General features: G+C 38.1%; 1 protein-coding gene across 1 annotated transcript in view; it reads right to left on the minus strand.

Annotated features, from left to right (window-relative positions):
* Nucleotides 1–762: 762 nt before the first annotated feature.
* LOC100249713 (serine/threonine-protein kinase TOR) overlaps nt 763–21953 on the minus strand; it is a 129935-nt gene continuing 108744 nt past the window's right edge. The window contains exons 36-57 of the mRNA XM_002275555.5: nt 21728–21796; nt 21508–21618; nt 19679–19819; nt 19454–19582; nt 19181–19343; nt 18880–19094; nt 17100–17306; nt 7065–7178; nt 6780–6983; nt 6276–6356; nt 4682–4756; nt 4533–4599; nt 4285–4445; nt 3922–4095; nt 3674–3802; nt 3494–3577; nt 2635–2696; nt 2478–2550; nt 2275–2409; nt 1786–1959; nt 1440–1705; nt 763–933 (exon numbers count right to left, since the gene is read on the minus strand). Coding sequence (XP_002275591.2) covers nt 915–933; nt 1440–1705; nt 1786–1959; nt 2275–2409; nt 2478–2550; nt 2635–2696; nt 3494–3577; nt 3674–3802; nt 3922–4095; nt 4285–4445; nt 4533–4599; nt 4682–4756; nt 6276–6356; nt 6780–6983; nt 7065–7178; nt 17100–17306; nt 18880–19094; nt 19181–19343; nt 19454–19582; nt 19679–19819; nt 21508–21618; nt 21728–21796 — 2853 coding nt within the window. The 3' untranslated portion in view covers nt 763–914. The remainder of the gene's footprint in view (nt 934–1439; nt 1706–1785; nt 1960–2274; nt 2410–2477; nt 2551–2634; nt 2697–3493; nt 3578–3673; nt 3803–3921; nt 4096–4284; nt 4446–4532; nt 4600–4681; nt 4757–6275; nt 6357–6779; nt 6984–7064; nt 7179–17099; nt 17307–18879; nt 19095–19180; nt 19344–19453; nt 19583–19678; nt 19820–21507; nt 21619–21727; nt 21797–21953) is intronic.

Consider the following 21953-nt stretch of genomic DNA (forward strand, 5'->3'; position numbering starts at 1 on the left):
AGTGTTTATTGGAAAGAGATGTGCTTAGAGATGGGATGTTCAAATCCATTGCCACCAAAGATAGAACCATAGAGGGTGTTTGATAAAAGTTTAACACTTAATATTTATGGGTTTTTCTTATTTCTCTGCATTTTCCTTTCAACAGTAGAAAAATTTGTATTTGTTCTTTTAAAAACTGAACTTTATTTCACTTCATTTAAAAAAAAAAGAAACAAAGAACAATGTCCAAGCCAGATTATGAACTTTCAAAACTTGTTTTTCATTTTTTAAAAACAAAAATGTATTTTTTAATCACACCAGCAAACAGGCCATTTCTTCTTCCCATCACTTTCCTTCCTAGCAATACCCTTTTCTTCTTTTTCTTAGGCACAGTTACTTCCTGTGCCTTAACTTCACAATTCTCATGATTTCCAACCTGAATGATATCCCATCAATGGACTGTGCGACTGAATATAACATCATCCATCATCCATATGACCACCAAAAGTGATAAATAAGAGATAGTTGAGCATTTAAAAAAAGAGAATTTGCAGGTGAATCAGACTTTGAGCAGGATTTAAAATGCGTTTGAAAGTGATTCTAGAAAGCGTTTCTGATATTTCTAATACTTGAATGATAAAAATTTTCAAATATTAAAAATATTAAAAATACTTCTTAGAATCACTACCAAACAGATTCTTATTGTATCTTCAGCTTCAGCTTCAGCTGTGGGGTTGTAGATTATATTCATTGGATTCTAGTTTCTAGAGTACAAACACTTCATTTTTTTCAATGAGAAAACCAAGTATTTTATTAATTCAAATAAACCCGTATCTATACATTATTTACAGTGAAGGAGGAAAAAGTGTCATCCTAAGTTACAATGATATTTCTATTATACATATGACAATTTACAATCCAGGATGCACTTTATCTCACCAAAAAGGACACCACCTGAAATAAGCAACAGGTAGTCAAAAAGGTTAGATGGCAAGCCGCTATAAGGATACTTTCAATAGAAGCCCTAGAAAAAAAAAAGTATATAATATTAAATGGACAAAACTAATGGTACGTTTGGAAGTTGTTTCCAAAAGCAAATTTCTGCTTTTAAAAACAGAAATCAGATTATTTTCTAATAATATATTTCAACTGTTATAGAAATATGAAGAATGATTGAAAATAAAACACTGCAATTTTTTTTTTTTTTTTAAATTAAAAATATTGAAAATGGGTTAATAACATTTCAAGTCTCAAACAAATTTTTATTCGATAAAACATCAGAATATAGTTTTTAAAAAACACTTTTCAAAAACTATTTTCTCTTTGATCCATGAACAAAGATTCCTAAGAGACTTATTGATGTGACTCCAACCTAATGGAACTAATGATAGCATATGTTAAATACCTAAGAAAAAGGAGAAACAAGAGGGGGGTAGGGGAAATTATCTGCAGAATCATACCCGACATAGTTTTGGCACAAATTCTCGTGTGATCTAGCTTGGGTAATCAACTTTTGGACTTGCACTTTAACATTTAAACCATGATCAACTTCACGTGTATCACCAAAAATCAAGGTACTGTGATCTACTGCATGTTGGATAGAACTAGCGGATACTGAAGAACAAGTAGAAAAATCACGTCCAGTAAGTTTATTACTCATCCGAGCCATGACCACCACAGCACGCTCATTTAGAACTTCATTAGCATCACCAAGTTGATTGACAGCCTACATAAACCCAATTGAACCTGTAAGCATCATTGGGGAGTACCAACACAAACTTCACAACATTCAGGATTTTGTATAACCTGAAGAAGCTCCTTCTCCCGAGCACCACGTTGAGGTTGAGCAAGCTCTCTGTTTGGAGCGGATTCTTCACTATTTGCAACAGGAGCTACATGAGTGCTTGCAAATGTAGACATTTGAGGGACTTCATTGAAGTTGAAAAGACGCCAATTGATGAGAGGATCATGAACGAAGGCCTGCAAAATATATAGTAATTAAATGCTTTCACCAAACAATGACTCTCCATCTTTAATCTCATGGCAATCAAATTAAAGAAAACAAAGGTAAGAGGAAAGAAACTTCTCGTATTCATTGGATATAATCATATACATTTTTTGTAACATAATAGAGATTTAAAATTAGTTTCCAATTATCACATATATTACTCAATGGATTCATGGGTGTTAGAACTTTCAATAATACTAATATGGTAATACCTTGTGTGTGAACTTGTCCTAGTAGCAGGTTTAACTAAAAACGAACCCCAAATAGAGCAATTTTGGCATGCGTACCTCCATCATAGCCATGACACTATCCCTATGTGTTCGGAGCACTTGCATTACATTTTCACAAGTTGAACGGAAATTGCCCTCGATACCACTAACCTCCATAGCTTTAACAAGCATCCTTGTCAGGCGGAAGGGAACCTACAGCAGAAGTGCAATGTATAAGAACTTATCATTAGCCAGATGCTGTAAAAAGTTATAAGACATACCTTTTCAGGGAACTTCTCTCGGTTCATTGAAGCTTCAAAGCAGTCACCAAAATCAATGTGTAAGATCTTCCCACTGCAAAACAAAAATATTAATATCTGCTACTTCAAGATCTAAACCAACAATACATTTGTGTATTCTCTTCAAATCATATTGTACCTATAGCGATGAAGCATAAGATTGCTTGGGTGTCGATCACCTAAACCAAGAAGGTAGCCCACCTGAAACAGATGCAATTTATTTTTAAAATCACAATTTTCTTCTTCTTAAAAGGAAGAGAAAAAGGTTGTAAGCATATTAAGAGACTGGTACACAACCTGGCCAACAGAGTCAGGCTGGAAATTAAGTCACCACATATATACATGATACACCTCAGCTAATCTCCATTACAAAACCTCATTCTATTACAATTCTATTTATTTCCTTACTAGGTAGATGCATCTGGAAAATAAGCTGTTTCATGATTTTACATTCTACATTGTTTGGAGTTTTTTACCATTCTCTAGAGTTTTTAGCCATTCCTACTCTATGCTACACTCAGGGAAAAGCAATTCAGAGAGAGGTTTAATTTTGAATCCGTTTTTTCCCTGACAGTATCTAAAGAGCAATAAAAAGCACAGCTAATGATCACCAAGTCTTGCTGGTATAAGGCCTAAAAAACTGTAGTGAGAGCCTGTAATGAACAGTGTTTTACCAAGGCATAATCTGGGTAATAAAATGCTTGATCTAAATTGAACAAACCAGATGGTTCATAATCACCCCCTCCGCATGATACTGGGCTGCTACAAGTTTTCCAGGAACAGTTTATCTTATTTTTTATCCTAATGGATAATCATTATTTTGAACCATCTGATTTTACTCCTTCCAGGACCTGGAAAGTTTTCCAGTGGGCCAAAAGTTTAAAATCAGACGGTACTTTATTATTGCAGCATGCTGATTTTGTGGGTTCATATGGTGCTGGATTTTACTGTTCTGTGAGCAAAGAGCTCCCAAAATGGAAGAGGAAAGGATGACATACCATACTCATGACAGCCAAACTTCTAGTATAATTTGTCCTCCTGTCAAGCCATACCTCAGAAGTGCGACTTTTCAACCAAAGAACCTACCAAAACCGATACCTTAGATAAGAAAATACCAGATAACAGACTATGAAATGCATAGACAAATAAACAGTCCAGAGTTCATGAAGAGAACACACCCTTGCCAGGTCATTTCCTTCAGTATTTTGCAATGCATACTCAAATACTTCCACTTTAGCAATGAGTGGTAAATGATCATAATCAGGAGCAAAACCAAGCATGTATTTGTGCTCTTGGTTGAGGGTAATCTGGAAAATCATGAGACACAAACAAGAAGATGAAATGCAGTTGTTTCAAAAAATACACAAAAAGAGAGAAAATGTGGACTTTAGTGACTAGGAGAAGCATCCAATTAACTTGAACCAACCTTCCTGGCATCCCTGTACTCCCGAATGAGATGGTGCAAGGTGTCACAATGTGGGACCCATCCAATTAACCCACTGTTGGGAGATAATGGAATAACAGCATATCGTTGAATAGACAGATCCTTTTCTGCCGTTTTTCTTTCATTCTCCAGTAGAGTATTCACCAGACCGAAAAGCTGACAAAGAATGCAAAGAGTCAGGCGACTTTGTGTTTGAAAAGGTAAAAAAGAATTATACAAATGCTGATTGAGGTTTTTATTTAGACAACAGAAGCAATATATGCCTTAGAAACCGAACAGCCTTAGTTTCAGTATCATCCAATAGCATACAGTGTAAGAGGTTCAACCAAGTATGTAGTAGGAAACCTGCATCACACGTTCATCTTGGCGTAAATCTTCATGTCCCTTTAGCAAGAAGGCATAATCTTCTCCATCACTGCCACGTATGGTTAATTTCCGGGGACGCTGTTTAGATGTGATGACAACAAGTTGATGTGCAAAATATTCAATTGTGACCAACGGTGATCCTGACATATGAACAATGGGTGTAACATGAGATAATAACTCTGTTTTAACTTCAAAAGATTCTTTAGAAACTGTGAATCAAATTTCACCTGCGCGATATTGCCCAGGAACAGCAAGCTCTAAATTGCGGCATGTTAACAACTGCGGTGAAACAGACTAGTTTTGCATATATAGATGAAAGTTAGTAAAATGGTAGTCACAAAAATGAATTTAACATAAATTCAAAGTTGCATCTTGCCTGCAGGTCCAGGGTAGTAAGAGCTTGGAGCTGCTTATCTATCCGTCTGAACACATGATAGTATAGATCCCATGCCTGGCCAAAATCCATCTCAAATCATTAGTTCCAGGGTCATGACATTTCCTGGATGATCCTAAGCAATGGAAGTCTACATATTTCATATTATTAACCCGAAATTAATGAAGTGAACCAAAATCCAATTCAAGTCCACATAGGTCCCATAATAACTAATAATCAAGATGGAAATATATTAATGACAGGAGAGGGAGTGGAAGGGCAGGATTTGTTTTGTGGTATTTTCCTTTTTTTTTGTATATGTTGTATACTTTATCAATAACAACTAGTACTGTAGGACTGCAATTGCAACTGTGGCCAACATTTTAAACCAAGGGCATAAAAATTCGTGGGGAAAATTGTCCTTCACTCATGTGTATCTATCTCCAACTGTCCCAGATGCGAGAGCTCGATCATTATCTTTTTCAAGATTATTTAGTTAAGTCTTTCTTTTTAGCCTTGTCCAATCCATTAGATTCAATTCCCCTTTACCCAGCTATTTATCGAAATCTAAAACCCTATCTAAGGTCAAGGTTTTTTTGTTTGGCTAGTGGCACACAAGAAGGTAAATAGCAATGACATCTATAGTTGAGAAGATCCTATAGAACCCTTAGTCTTGATTGTTGCATTTTGATGGAGAGGGGAGAAATGACTGATCATCTTTTCTTATATTCTCTGTTGACTTTGGGATAATGGCATAGACTACTCAGACTAGCCAACTTGGATTGGGTTCTCCTTGGAGTATATGTGCCATGATATCAATCTCATATAAAGGGATTGTACAGCTCCAGTAAAGGCAAGATTCTTTGGCAAATCGCTTGTCTCACATTGATGTGAGTTGTTTGATAAGAAATAAATGCTAGGATTTTTTAGGACAAGGCAAGAACTTTAGAGACTCTATGGGATCTCATTCATTTCTATTCCTCTTTTTGAGCCTCATGCATCATAGCATTTGAAGGCATTGGACTCAATGTGGTTCAGATCAACTAGTATTCAATGTGTAGATCGTTGGGTTAACAAGGAGAGAAGCATAGATTTGGAAGAAGTTTATCTTATATTGGATCAATGAGTTGTTCTTTTTGTATATTCTCATGTGATACTATACTGATGTATAGGTCTCTGCTTAGTACATTGAAGGTTTCATTCATACTTTTTATTTTATTTTATCTATATCTATATATATATATATATTAGTTTGTTGTATTTTAGGTATGATACCTCATCTTTCTTATAATATCTCTATCCATATTTAATATGTTTATGTTTCTGATAAAAAAACATTGCCTTTACTTTCTACTTGGAAGAAGGATTCTTTTGGGCAGGTAGTCCAGTTGTGGTGTTCCTAGTTTTCTTTCTGGATGTCATAAACATAAAAAGAGAACCAAGGGAAAATATTGTGCTTGGCTTACCCTAAATAATTTTAAAAAGTTTCAGTGACTATGATGGTCATCATAGTTAAGAATATGGAAAGAAATAAGAAAATAATTCACATGAAATAAAGGACTGCACTTTTCCTTCTTATGCAGAAACAGTTAGTTACCTGAGTAAGTTCAGCATCTTTTCCGGTCCTCTTAAATTTCATGCAGCATTCATAGGCCTCCAACAATTCATGGCGATATGCCTGAAATCACATTAAGATGAAAACAACTCTTAAAAAAAATGTTTAAAATCAAAATACAGTTTTCTTGCATGATTGAAGGCTCTAAAATGGAAGCATTTTGAAAATTTATTATAATATTCAAGGCTCAAATTGGGCTTCTTTTTCTGCAAAGATGATTCCAATGGTCAAATGTCATCACATGACTATGATAGCAAGACCCAAGAAATACACAACTGTGTTTAATATGTAAAGTCTTGAGGAATACAGTCTCAAATTGTTGCAAACTGGCAAGGTGCGTCACTTGTATTAAATGACATTTTTATATATGTAGATCATATTCACACCCTACACCTGTAACTCAGCCTCACCATACCCTTTACCACAGAAGCTAAGGCCCAAGGGCAATTAGAAAGAACCAACATGTTAATAATACAAATTAACTACCTGAATGAAGGCACTTTCTTTGGCGGTAATATCGTCCCGCATAGCCCCTTCCTCGAGCATTTCATGTAAGGGCTCCAATGCTTTTAGCATCCCCTCAGTATTATGCTCACCAAAATATAAACGACTAGCTTCTTCCAATGCCTCATGCCACATTTCATGCCAGAGTATCGCCACTCTGATTAGCTCCGTCGATACAAGTTGTGCCTATGCAAACAGAACTTAGTTACATGATCAACAAAAATACTTAATAATTTGATGAAAAATAAATTGATTTAGTCATAACACCTGATCTACAAGTGTGCCACTATGCTGCCGGACTTTGTCAACCACTTCTTGAGCTGCTGCTCTGCGTAAATTGCTAATTGATTTACATGCTACAAGAAGGGGGTACATGAGAGCCTGTGAAAGGGATTGAATTATTTAGACACATGTGGAAGTCAGAATATTTTGTACTGAGAAGAAATAAAGAACCAACTGGAGCTGAAATAAAAAGTTGTGGACCAGCCAAAACCAATTCTATGAGACAATTTGCATAAGATGATGTGGCAGTTCATCATGCATCACAACTTGGACAAATGGCTTAGCCACTTAGAATTTTGTGTCTTGGGTCTCTCAACCAAAATCTAATTTTATTATTCTTAATTTCCTTAAGTCAAAGTAAGGGTTTTTTTTTTTTTTGAAATATTTTACCTTTCACAAATTTTCCATTCTAACATTTGAACTTCAAAACACTTATACTTGAGCAATGACCTTTATTGGTTGCACAACTTTAAGGACAAAAATACCAGCTGATCATATCGCAATTCTATAGAAAAATCTTAAACCCTAGCCAGATTGTCGTAATTCAGGGTCTACCCTCAAGTATTCATTGTGAAGAGAGAGAGAAAAAGGAGAATCCCTAATTATTGTTATTGAAAAACTATAAAGAATACACATTAGACTTGGGTATATATATACATGTTAGTGGGACCCATAATACAATAAGGAAAGAAAAGGAAAAGGAAAAGGAAAAGTAAATAACCTAAATAACTATACACTATCTAACACTCCCTCAAGCTGGAGCATATATGTTATATGCACCAAGCTTGTTACAAATGTATTTAATTCTAGGACCTCTAAGAGATTTAGTAAAAATATCTGCTAGTTGATCATTTGAATTGACAAAACTAGTCGCCACACATCCTGATGCGATTTTCTCTCTAATGAAGTGATAGTCAACTTCAATGTGTTTGGTCCTTTCATGGAAGACTGGATTGGATGCAATATGCAAAGCGGCTTGGTTGTCACAGATGAGCTTCATCTGTTCATCCTTTCCAAATCTCAATTCCGGAAGAAGATATTTCAGCCATATGAGTTCACATGTTGCCAAAGTCATAGCTCGATACTCGGCTTCAGCACTAGATCTGGCCACTACATCTTGTTTCTTACTCTTCCAAGATATTAGGTTGCCTCCAATAAAAACACAATACCCGGAAGTGGAACGTCTATCCGTGGGTGAGCCAGCCCAATCTGCATCTGTGTAACCAACAACTTGGGTATGACCTCTGTTCTCGTACAACATACCTTGGCCTGGTGTGCTTTTGATATATCGAAGAATGCGGATTACAGCATCCCAATGGCTATCACATGGTGACTATAAGAATTGACTAACAACACTTACAGGAAAAGAAATGTTTGGACGAGTAATGGCGAGGTAGTTCAGTTTACCTACAAGTCGCCAATATCTCCCAAGATCTCCTAAAGGCTTCCCCTGTCCTGGTATAAGTTTGACATTTGGTTCCATAGGAGTGTCTACCGGTTTACAGTCTAGCGTACCGGTTTCTTCCAAGATGTCTAAAACATACTTCCTTTGGGAAAGAACCTCACCGGAACTGGATTGAGCTATCTCAATCCCTAAGAAATACTTGAGTTTCCCCAAGTCTTTAGTCTGAAAGTGGGTGAAAAGGTGTTACTTTAGGTTCTGAATACCATTCTGATCACTGCCTGTAATGACGATGTCGTCCACATAAACTACCAGATAAATACATTGCCCCGAAGAGTTATGATGATAGAAAACGGAATGGTCAGCTGTATTGCGGAACATGCCAAACTCCTGAACAACAGAACTAAAACGGCTAAACCATGCTCGAGGAGATTGTTTCAAGCCATATAGAGAACGGCGTAACCTGCACACTAAACTAGACTCCCCCTGAGCAACAAAACCAGGTGGTTGCTCCATATAAACTTCCTCAACAAGATCCCCATGAAGGAAAACATTTTTAATATCTAACTGATAAAGATGCCAAGAACGCATAGCAGCCATGGAGAGCAATAGACGAACAGAAGCTATCTTGGCAACAAGAGAGAAAGTGTCACCATAATCAGAACCATAAACCTGAGTATAACCTTTAGCAACTAAGCGGGCCTTAAGGCGATCAACCTGACCATCAGGGCCAACCTTAACTGTGTAGACCCAACGACAACCAACTGTAGATTTACCATAGGGCAAAACAACAAGATCCCAAGTGTCATTGGAGTGTAAAGCAGCCATTTCATCTACCATTGCCTGTCGCCAGCCTGGATGGGAAAGAGCCTTAGGGGTGCTCTTGGGAAGAGAAACAGAAGATAGAGCAGAAACAAATGCAGAATAGGGTGAAGATAATCGATGGTAACTAAAAAAATTGTAAATGGGATGAGGATTACGAGTAGATCGATTACCTTTCCGAACAGCAATGGGTAAGTCAGTAGAAGGAGGCAGAGCCGGGGCAAGAGAAGCCGAAGGGATAGGAGGTGAGTCAGCAGGTATTGCGGCCAAAGAAGGAGGAACAGCGACACGATGACGGCGATGATAAACCTGAAGTGGGCGAGAAGGCACTACATCAGGTGGGGAGATAATGGGAAGGGGTAAGACTTCAGAAACAGGAAGAAACTCAGAGGTGGAGAAAAATGGTGAGTCCTCAAAGAAAGTGACATCAGCGGAGAGAAAGTAGCGATGAGTCTCAGAGGAATAACAACGATAACCCTTTTGAAGTCTGGAATATCCCAAAAAGATGCATTTTGTGGCTCTGGCAGAAAGTTTGTCCTGTCCAAGAGTGAGATTTTGAACAAAGCAAGTACAACCAAAAACATGAGGAGGAAGGAAATAAAGTGGTTGGTCAGGGAAAAGAAGGGAATGAGGAATCTGATCGTGTAATACAAATGAGGGCATACGATTAATCAAATAACATGCTGTAAGAACAGCGTCCTCCCAAAAACGAAAAGAAACATGATTATGTAGAAGGAGAGTACGAGCTGTCTCAACAAGATGTTGATTCTTACGTTCAGCTACCCTATTTTGTTGAGGAGTATGAGTACAAGAAGACTGATGAATGATCCCATGTTGGGACATAAATGAAGTAAATGGTGCAGAAAAATATTCCTTGGCATTGTCACTGCGCAACACACGAATAGAAATATTGAACCGGGTTTGGATTTTAGCATAAAATTTCTGGAAAATAGAGAATAACTCAGTTCGATTTTTCGTTAAAAATAACCAAGTACATCGAGAATAGTCATCAATGAAAGTGACAAAATACTGAAATCCTAAAGTAGACGCGGTCCGACAAGGACCCCAAACATCAGTGTGGACAAGTTCAAAAGGATACTTTGCCCGATTATTCAAATGCTTTGGGGACAAGACACGAGTATGTTTCCCAAGCTGACAGGACTCACACGCAAGCGACGACAAAGATGAAAAATTAGGGACCATTTTCTGGAACTTGGATAGACTAGGGTGGCCCAGGCGACTGTGGATGAGAAGGGGAGCATCAGTGGAAATGCAAACTGCAGGTGAAGGCGAAGTGAGGTGATAGAGGCCTTGAGACTCACGTCCTATGCCAATCGTCTTCCCCGTACTCCGGTCCTGCAAGGTCACAAATTTATCAGAGAAAGTGATAGAACAGTTAAGAGTGCGAGTTATTTTGCTGATGGAAATAAGATTAAAAGGACACTCATGGGCATAAAGGACAGAATGGAAAGGTAGGGAAGGGAGAGGATGAGCGAAACCAAAACCTTTAGCCATAGTTTGGGAACCATTAGCTAAAGTAACAGTAGGTAAGGCAGAGGTAGTAGTAATAGAAGAGAAAAGATCTTTATTACCAGATATGTGATCAGAAGTGCTAGAATCTAGAATCCAAGGTCCAAGAGAAGATGTGTGGGTAAGACAAGCAGAAGCATTACCAATTTGGACAACAGAAGCAACAGAAGCTGACTTGGTGGCCTGATAGCGGAGATAGTCCTCATACTAACTGTCAGTGAGGAAAATACCCTGAGATGTGGAGGAATTGGGAGGCTGAGGCGACTGAGGATCAGATGACTGGGCCACGTGGGCAATGCGGGGAGGCCGCCCATGTAACTGATAACACCGATCACGAGTGTGGCCAAGCTTATTGCAATAGGTGCAATGAGGACGTTGGCCTCTACCTCGGTTACCATTGCGTCCTCCTCGAGAGTTAGTTTGAGAAACTAACACAGAAGAATCTGAAGTGTTATCAGATGGCAAAGTCTGAGTGGAGGAGATACGGAGGAGGCGAGCAAACACATCATCCAAGGATGGAATGGAGGAACTGCCAAGAATTTGATCGCGGACGGTCTCGAGATCTGGACGAAGGCCAAGAAGCGTAAGAACCATGAAGAACTTGTCAATCTGTATGCGTTGATCCCCAACATCAGTAGTAAGAGGCATCACAGTCAAGAATTCCTCCTTAAAAGAGGCAATCTGGCCAATATAAGTAGATAAATCCATGTCTTGTTGTCTGACATTGACAATAGAAGAAGTCACCTTATAAAGACGTTGGATATCATTCGTGTATAGCCCTTTCGCCTGATTCCAAAATTTAAAGCATGTTTTGTAGGCCCGAAGATGATGCAGAATCTTAGAATCAACTGATTGCCATAACACACTACATAACTGTGCATCTATCTTCCTCCATTGTACTTTGTCAACCTCAGGGATATCTGCCTCTTGCGTAACAAGGTGATCCTCATAACCTTGACCCATAAACCAAAGCTCCACAAAGGTAGACCAGGACAAATAATTTTCACTGCCAACCAATTTCTCCGAAGTAATCATAGGAGATCCAGATATGACAGAGGAAAAAGTGGAACTTTTAGTAGCCATATCTACTTATCTGGTGAATGAAATACGTTTGAATCGAAGAGAGCCCCAATACGGCTTATCGCGGACTTCCTAAGACATGTGCAGGGCTCGGGGTGGAGAAGAAGTCACCGGAGGTCGCCGGAAAGGCGGTTTAGAGGGCCGACGGAGACAAAAAACCCCAAAAAATGCACTTTTAGGGCTCAGACGACACAAGCGCAGATGGAGGGTGGCTAGACGGCGTCAGGCGAGGCTGGAAGTGGAAGCGCGTGGCCGGAAAGTGCCCCATGCGCCCTCACGCGCCGGCGCGTGAGATTCAGGCCGCCGACAAAGAGACGCGCGCGACCGGCGCGTGGATGGGATTCTTCCTCCGGTGCTTTGAGAAAAGTTGAAGATCTCCTCCTTGCGCACCTGATGGTATGGTCGGTGTTGGAAAAGGACTTCGCCGGAAAAGGTCGCCGGAAAAGTCACCGGCGGTGAGGGTTGATCGGAAGCTTTAGGAGATGGGAAGGGTGACCGGAATGAAACACGGTCATTGAAAGATTTCCTAGAATGGATTCACGGATAAACCGGAAATAATTAAGGTTTTTTTTTTCCCTAGGCTCTGATACCAAGTGAAGAGAGAGAAAAGGGAGAATCCCTAATTATTGTTATTGAAAAAACTGTAAAGAATATACATTGGACTTGGGTATATATATATACATGCTAGTGGGACCCACAATACAGTAAGGAAAGAAAAGGAAAAGGAAAAGTAAATAACCTAAATAACTATACATTATTTAACAGGGTCCAAAGAAAAAGAAAAGGGTGGTTAAAGATTTTCTGAGATCAGAAAAGCCGGATATAGTGATGATTCAGGAAACAAAAAAGGCGGAGTGTGATAGAAGGTTCGTGGGTAGTGTTTGGATAGCCAGAAATAAGGATTGGGCAGCCCTTCCGGCGAGTGGGGCTTCGGGTGGGATTTTGATCATCTAGGACTCTAAAAAATTGCGTAGGGAGGAGGTAGTGTTAGGTTCTTTTTCGGTCTCAATCAAGTTCGCACTGGACGGATGCGAATCATTATGGCTATCTGCAGTTTATGGCCTAAACAACTTAGCTCTCAGGAAGGATTTTTGGGTGGAGCTTTCAGACATTGTTGGGCTTTCTTCTCCGTGTTGGTGTGTGGGCGGCGATTTTAATGTCATAAGGAGAAGTTCAGAAAAATTGGGAGGTTCTAAATTAACCCCAAGCATGAAGGATTTTGATGATTTCATAAGAGATTCCGAATTGATAGATTCACCTTTAAGGAGCGCATCATTTACTTGGTCAAACATGCAAGAGAATCCAGTATGCAAGAGATTAGATCGTTTCCTGTACTCAAATGAGTGGGAACAATTATTTCCTCAAAGTCTTTAAGGAGTACTTCCAAGATGGACATCGGATCATTGGCCGATTGTCTTGGAAACCAATCCTTTCAAGTGGGGACCAATGCTGTTCAGGTTTGAGAATATGTGGTTGCAACATCCTAGTTTTAAGGAGTTTTGGAAGTTGGTGGAGAGAGTTTCAAGGAAATGGGTGGGAAGGGCACAAGTTCATGAGGAAATTACAGTTCGTTAAAGCCAAATTGAAAGAGTGGAATAAGGCTTCTTTTAGAGAGCTAAGTAAAAGGAAAAAAGATATCTTATCTGATTTAGCTAACTTTGATTCCTTGGAGCAAGAAGGGGGCCTATCCCCTGAACTTTTAGTCCAGAGAGCTTTAAGAAAAGGGGAGCTAGAGGAGTTGATTTTGAGGGAAGAAATACATTGGAGACAAAAAGCTAGGGTGAAATGGGTAAAAGAAGGGGATTGTAACTCAAAATTTTTTCATAAAGTGGCCAATGGCAGGCGAAATAGGAAATTTATTAAGGAGTTGGAGAATGAAAGTGACCTAATGTTGAATAATTCAGAGAGCATCAAAGAGGAGATATTAAAGTATTTCGAAAAGCTCTATGCGAGTCCTTCTAGAGAACCTTGGAGAGTGGAAGGCTTAGATTGGTCCCCTATTTCTGGTGAGAGTGCATCTAGGTTGGAATCCCCCTTTATTGAAGAAGAGATTTCTAAGGCCATTTTTCAGTTGGATAGGGATAAGGCTCTGGGACCGGATGGCTTTACCATTGCAGTGTTTCAAGATTGTTGGGAAGTGATAAAGGAGGATCTAGTGAGAGTGTTTGTAGAATTTCATAGGAGCAGAATTATCAATCAAAGCACCAACGCTTCCTTTATAGTTTTGTTACCCAAAAAAAGCATGTCAAAGAGAATCTCAGACTATAGACCTATTAGCTTGATCACTAGTCTTTACAAGATAATAGCCAAAGTGTTAGCAAGGCGTCTAAGAGGGGTACTTCACAAAACCATCCATTCTACTCAAGGAGCCTTCGTTCAAGGGAGACAAATTTTGGATGCAGTTCTCATAGCCAATGAGATAGTGGATGAGAAAAGAAGATCAGGGGAGGAAGGAGTTGTATTCAAAATTGACTTTGAAAAGGCCTATGACCACGTGAGTTGGGATTTTTTGGATCATGTGTTGGAGATGAAGGGGTTTAGTCCTAGATGGAGGAAATGGATGAGAGGTTGCTTGTCCTCGGTTTCTTTTGCAGCCTAGTGAACGGTAATGCGAAAGGCTGGGTTAAGGCATCTAGAGGTTTAAGACAAGGCGACCCTTTATCCCCTTTTTTGTTCACTATAGTGGCAGATGTATTGAGTAGGATGTTATTGAGAGCTGAGGAGAGAAACGTCTTGGGGGTTTCAGGGTGGGTAGGAACAGAACAAGGGTATCCCATTTACAATTTGCAGATGATACCATTTTCTTTTCTAGTACTCGAGAAGAGGATATGATGACCCTTAAGAATGTTCTGCTAGTGTTTGGGCATATTTCCGGGTTGAAAGTTAATCTTGACAAAAGCAATATCTATGGCATTAATCTTGAACAGAATCATCTTTCTAGGTTGGCTGAGATGCTTGACTGCAAGGCTTCTGGGTGGCCTATACTTTACCTGGGTCTTCCTTTGGGAGGGAATCCTAAGGCGTGTGGTTTTTGGGATCCTGTGATTGAGAGGATATCAAGGAGATTAGATGGGTGGCAAAAGACGTATTTATCTTTTGGAGGCAGGATAACCCTCATTCAATCTTGTCTCACCCATATGCCATGTTACTTTCTCTCCTTGTTTAAGATTCCCGCCTCAATGGCAGCAAAAATTGAGAGACTACAAAGAGATTTTTTATGGTCAAGCGTAGGGGAAGGCAAAAGAGACCATTTGGTTAGTTGGGACGTAGTGTGTAAGCCGAAATCGAGAGGGGGATTGGGTTTTGGAAAGATTTCTGTAAGGAATGTCGCTTTTTTAAGGAAGTGGTTGTGGAGATATCCTAGGGAGGGTTAAGCTTTGTGGCATCAGGTTATCTTAAGCATTTATGGATTACACTCCAATGGCTGGGATGTCAACAATATAGTTAGATGGTCACATCGTTGTCCTTGGAAGGCCATTGCACTAGTCTTCTAAGTGTTTTCCAAGTTTACTCGGTTTGTAGTAGGTGACGGGGATAGAATTCGGTTCTGGGAAGACTTGTGGTGGGGGGATCAACCTTTGGGAGTCCAATATCCAAGATTACTTAGCGTAGTCACGGATAAAAATGCTCCTATTTCATCAATTCTTAGATATACCCGCCCTTTCTCTTGGAATTTCAACTTTCGTCGAAATCTTTCTGATTCTGAGATAGAAGATTTAGAAGGCCTTATGCGGTCTCTTGATCGTCTACACATACCACCTTTGGTTCCAAATAAGAGATCTTGGTCTTTATCTCCTTCAGGATTTTTCACAATCAAATCTTTCTTTCTGGCCTTATCTCAATATTCTGAGTCACCTTCAATTTTCCCTACCAAGTTTGTCTGGAATTCTCAAGTCCCCTTCAAAGTCAAGTCCTTTGTTTGGTTGGTGGCTCACAAGAAGGTTAATACTAATGATTTGCTACAATTGAGAAGACCCCACAAAGCACTTAGTCCCGACATATGTAAGTTGTGCATGAAGCATGGAGAAACAGTAGATCACCTTTTCCTCCATTGCTCTTTGACGATGGGGTTGTGGCACAGATTATTTCAATTAGCAAAGACGAATTGGGTTCCCCCAAGGAGCATCTCTAACATGTTATCTACTAATTTTAATGGTTTTGGATCTTCTAAGAGAGGGATTGTTTTATGGCAAGATGCGTGCATCACGTTAATGTGGGTGGTGTGGCGGGAAAGAAATGCAAGGATTTTTGAGGATAAAGCAAGGAATTCAGAGTATCTTTGGGATTCTATTCATTTTCTTGCTTCTCTTTGGGCTTTTTGTTCTAAGGTTTTTAAGGGGATACCTCTTAACGTGTTACAATTTGATTGGTTAGCGGTGTGTAACTAGAGTGTTTGCTTATTCTCTCTTTGTATCTTCTTATATTTGATTACTTGTAGTCTTGTTTTTCTTTGGTGGGAGGATTCCTCATCCTTCTATTGTACCTTCGTTTTATCAATATATTCCTTTGTCGTTTCCTATAAAAAAAGAAAAAAAAGAAATATACATTGAAGTCCCTTCCGAAGATTCATGTTTCTCTAATTTAATGCAATCAGGAGTATCATTCTTTAACATAAAACAAAGAATTCTGTCAATAATGGAAAAAGGTAGTACAGAAAGGAAGAGAGGTCCTTGAGCTCCTTTGATCAGGAGTATCTTAGCTTATTTAACTTTTAAGAAATGGTTGACGGGAGATTCTAATAGATGTGAAATGAACCCCACAAGAAGCATTAAAAAGCTAAACCTAAAAGAGATCAAAATTACATTAACATTTATATTAACAGGTGGACCAACCAAAATACAGAGACAAAACACACCTCCTGTTCCAAGGAAAAATAGAAGCACAAGAGATATGCTATAAGACCACCATGAGGTTATACTATAAAAGACAGGATTTTGAAAATACTAAAAATTTCTTAAGATAATCTAGTCAATGACAAAGTGAGTCATATATGAGAACTACGAAAATTATTAAACAATATTAGAATGCTATAAGCACAAAATAAAAAACTTATCTGCAAACTCCTAACAGGAAAACAATCTTCATTGAACAACTTGAAAGTTTTATCCATCCAACCTCTTTGGCAAGACCCCAAAATTTATGTTTCAAAAAATTATGAAAAAGCATAGGAACAATCTTAAGCAAACCTGTGGATGGCTTTCTCCAATTCGCACCAAAAGAGATTGTATCAATTCTCTCACAGCATGGTTATTTGAATGTATCCTGGCAATTATTTGAGGTAAAACAACCAGCCATGTGTCAATATTAACATAAGAAAATCCTTTATGTAATGCCATTTGAACCTCAGCAGTAGCTCCATGGTTGAACCACAAAGTGAGGAGTCGAAGTATATCCTGGAAGCAATAGAAGAGTGTAAATAATGAGCTAGTCAGAATTTGAGAGTGTTCACAAATAAAAAAGAAAAAACCAAGTAAACCATGATACTGGAAATGCAGGATGATGAATGTCCCATCTCAACATGAATACCAGACCTACAAAATATTCCCACAACATAGAATAATGACATGGTGACATGTAGTATTTATATGCAAATGCCACTTTCTCTACATGTGTACAGTTTGGTTATATGTTCCATCAACTAGAAAATGATGAAGCACATCTATCACCAGATCATGTGAAGGCCAGACTAAAGCCTGAAACAGAGGATTCACAATGGCAAAGACCCTCGCCTTCCCATTACCCTCTACCTTGTTCCCTAACCTACCTAATTCAGATGTTTACAATGTGTGATTTTGAGTGATACCTTGAGTTTGTGAAGATTACAACCAGACCGTTAAAATAAATAACATATTAAATGCATAATCGGTGTGCATGATAAAGATAATAGAAAATATGGGTATTTCTTTAAGGGGCTGCTGCTGTGTGGTGTATACGCGTGTGTTTGGATGGGTGTTACCACCATTATTGACAGCTATTAGATGTATGATTATTTTTCTAAGTTAACAAATCTAGTTATCACTAAAATGCTGAACCAACAAAACAATCATTAATTAATTGCAGGAAAATAAAAATAGCCAATAATTATTCAATACTACAGTAATTTTTTTTTTTTTTGATAGGAAACCACACGGAATATATTGATAGAAAAGAAGTACAAAAGGAGGATGAGAAATCCTCCCTCCAAAAGCAAACTAGACAACAAGAATTAATAGTAAAAAAATGACATTAGAGTCTCCAGGTTAAAAAATCGGACATTAAGATTGATATAAAAATTTAATAAAATTTAAGAATCAAAGGGAAGGAAAATGTTGAAAGAAATAAGGAAGTAAAACATAGCAAACATGATTTCTTCAGCAAAATTGCAGCAATTTCAGACACTTTCTGGGGCTCTGTAAGACATATCTCCTGTTTGCCTTTTTCTTGATAATCCAATGCTAGGTTAAGAGCATAATCAATGAAACAAAAGCAAACATATTTTGCCATGGCTAATAGCATATTGCAAACAATGCTGCTCTTCTGTCTGCATTTTTTTTTGATAAGTAATGATGTAATATTATAAACCTCTGCCAAAGAAATAGCACATCGAGGTACACAGCAAGTATGTAGAGTGCCAAATAAAACAACTAAAAATAGAGAAGGACCAACCAAGGCAGGATTACAAAAAAACAACTTTACCAAAAACCAACCAATCAATAAATTCAATTACACTGTGCCATCACCTATGTACAATTTTACCCACAGAAGGAGATTTACTAAGGAGAATGCACTTCCTTCTGCATCTTATACTAGGGCAGTTCAAAAGTGAGGCAGGAACAGCCACACTATTTTCTAGTGACAATGTTACAAATGGTAAAATAATTCAACCAGATCACCCTTATTGTGACAAGCTAATAGAAAGATGAATGGTTGTACCTCGAGGATGAGTTTCAAATTCCAACAAGATTTAGATCAAGGAACATGAATTACCTGCAAACTATCATCCACTCCTTTGGCATTTGCTGCAAACGCTATTGAATGAAAATATCCAGTAACGGCTGCAACAACAAACTGTGCTGCAATATTAGGAAAACCTCTTAAAGTATAATGAGACATGACTGCAGTGTTAAAGAGTGCCCATGAATGCCATGCTTTAGCCCATTTTGTTGCACATTGAGTCGCATTCCTAAATGCGGAAAGAATTTCTACAAAATATGACAAATCAAAGATCAGAACTCTATAAAAACTTTAAAGGAAACTCCAAACTGAAACAATTTGAAAAGCTAATTACCCTGTATAGAATCTTCATCTAATGCAGGAGAAAGTGCCCACTGCCAGGTTCCAAGTCTACGATATACACGGGCCAGAAGTGGGACACTCACACTTGAAGTGCTCATCAGACCAGTTGATGTAGCAGATTGAATATTTGCACTTGATAGTTCTATCGCTAAATTCTGGAATGGAAAGATTCCAGTCAAACAATAAAAATATGGTAAGAGGATTAGAACCATGGTAAGTAAAATTTTGTGCTCAAAATAAAAATTTAAGCAGAGATCTATTATACCTGCAGCCTGCCAAATGCTTCCTTCCGCTTAAGATCCTCCCCAAGGGACCATTGGTACTTCAAATATGCCACCATTACTTGAGGAGGGCCATGGTATCGCACATTTTCAGGAGATGTTTCGGGATCATACTGAATACAATTCAAATCAAAGCTGAACTAATCATTCAAAAAATTGAAAATTAACCTAAATATCCTTGTTGGTTTCCATCCACATATATTTCTTACCTGTAGAAGTTTAATTAAGGTAGACCTAGCCTGGCTAATCCGCCCGTTCTTTCGGCAAAGATAAGAAAACTTGAGCCAATTTTCGATGTCCTCGATAGGAGGCAGCACAAGTGCTCTAACTGCTAGAAGTACTTGCCAGACCTGTACATTCGAGAATGATCAAGTTTAGATGGAACTAAAAGAATGCTTTGGGGGAAAAACAATGATTCGGCAGAAAAAACATAAATTCAGCACAACTAGCGGACCAATTCCATGTAAGGAGTCGATGTGTAAAGCAATAGGCACATTGTTTTTGTATTCCATTTTAATATGTCCAATGCATCAGAGAACTGAAACTGGCTTTCATTGGAGCTTCCGAGGTTTCCTAGTGATTGTGAGATTACTGGTACTTCTTAGCATTGAATTTATTAGCAATCTCTGGATGTTCAAAAGGTTTTGCTTAAGCGAGCAGGTGAACTTTGAAGTTTATCCAGTGCGTAAAACCATGCTGCAATTTTGTGGACAAAAGCTACCTTTTTCATTTTTTTTTTTGCCTCAAATCTAGATTGCATTCTTTTTCAACAGTCAGAATACACAATCATTTTCTAATCAGTTGTTTCTCTGTGGTCCATTTATCTGATAATGAGGCTTAACAGAAAAAGCACCTGTAAATCCTTTTCTAAATTCTCAAACTTGACTTTGGAATCATTGTCTTGTGAATGTGCTGATCAATGGCAGTATCACTTCTTCCATTGATTTTTCCCCCAATTCCTTCCTTGACTTTAGTTCAATAAAATTGAATAATACAGGGAGACACCCTTTATATCATTGCATAATTCAAACTTCCTTTCAAGCATATTAAGCCTTTTAAAAGGGAATTGAATAGTACCAGAGGAAACAACCTGTTAATTTGTATGCCGTTGCCATATTTTTACTTCCAAACATAATTCATAACTCTTTTTAGAATTGATATGGCAATAGGCATTTTTTCTCGATTACAGTAAGGCCCTTCATGTCAACCTAAGGTAAAGTGGGCCAGCATATTTTACCAGTGACATTGATATGACATTTGATACAACCAATTCTAACATTTGATTCATTTCAACAAGGCAGGCTTGTATAGCTGGGGCAAGTAGGCATCAAAAGGACCTGAACCGTATCCACAAAGTTGATTAGAAAGCATTATGGGAGTGCTTTGCTTAATATCATCATGTATTGGAGATTTTGATCTACTATTTTCTCTTCAACTTAAATTTATTCAGTATGTAGTCAAAAAAGCAGATGCAGAACCTCTAGCATTCTTAGAAAGACATGAGCAAGAGTGGACTTCACAATCCAAAGGAGAATTCTGGAAGATGAAATATGGAGAAATTTCAGAAAAAGGAAAAAGGAAAAAAAATCAGAAAACGCAAGTAAAATGGCATAAAATTTTGGCAGTTCAGAACAGATTCTTTTGTTCTTACAACAGACTCATACATTCTGATTTTAAAAATGTCAAACCAATACTTTCTATTGATTAAATATATTTGAACTCATGCTCACATACATTACAGAGCATATTATCAATTAAAAGTTGGAGCTTTCTCACACCAAATGGTTGATTTCAGGTATATAATAAAAATTGGTGCCCATGGATTATGATTATATCATTTCCAAATTCCATATAAATCCCCAAAGTTTCTGTAATAGTATAATGTTTCCATCCAAATCCACAAACTGAAACAAAATAATTCCAGATATCTCTATAAATATGTAATTAAAGACATACATTATCAGCCTCAGCTCAAAGATTTGGTTTTACTACTTTTCTGGAGGTGAAAATAGAAAGAGAAACTTAAACAAAAAATTACCTCAACATTTCGCTTTGCCCCTTGTATGCGCTCAGTCCACATATTGCGAATAAGGGCCCGTCGCCCTTCAGCAACGGGGTTTCCCACAGGAAGAGTACAATAATCAATGACCTGTAGAAAAATAGAATTTCTCCAGATATATCATTTAAGCATGGCATGCCCACATAGAAAACATTAACTAAAGCAGCAAAAGGACTTCCAAAAACAAATTAGAGTGAACCTCCTCTAATTCTGAGAGCTGCTGAACACGAACCATGTTGCTGTAGGCACGATCATAGCTCTCTAGAACCTAAACAAGAAAAAAAAATATTCAGACATTAGAACTTATATTGGACAGAAATTTGATGTCATTTCATGAACTGAGCCATATTATGAACGTCACTACAGCAGCAGAAAAACCTCAATGCAGGTATCTGGATGAGAACAGAAGTCTCAATACAAATCCC

Source organism: Vitis vinifera, chromosome 3, assembly GCF_030704535.1.
Source record: "Vitis vinifera cultivar Pinot Noir 40024 chromosome 3, ASM3070453v1".
In the NCBI taxonomy this organism is placed as follows: Eukaryota; Viridiplantae; Streptophyta; class Magnoliopsida; order Vitales; family Vitaceae; genus Vitis; species Vitis vinifera.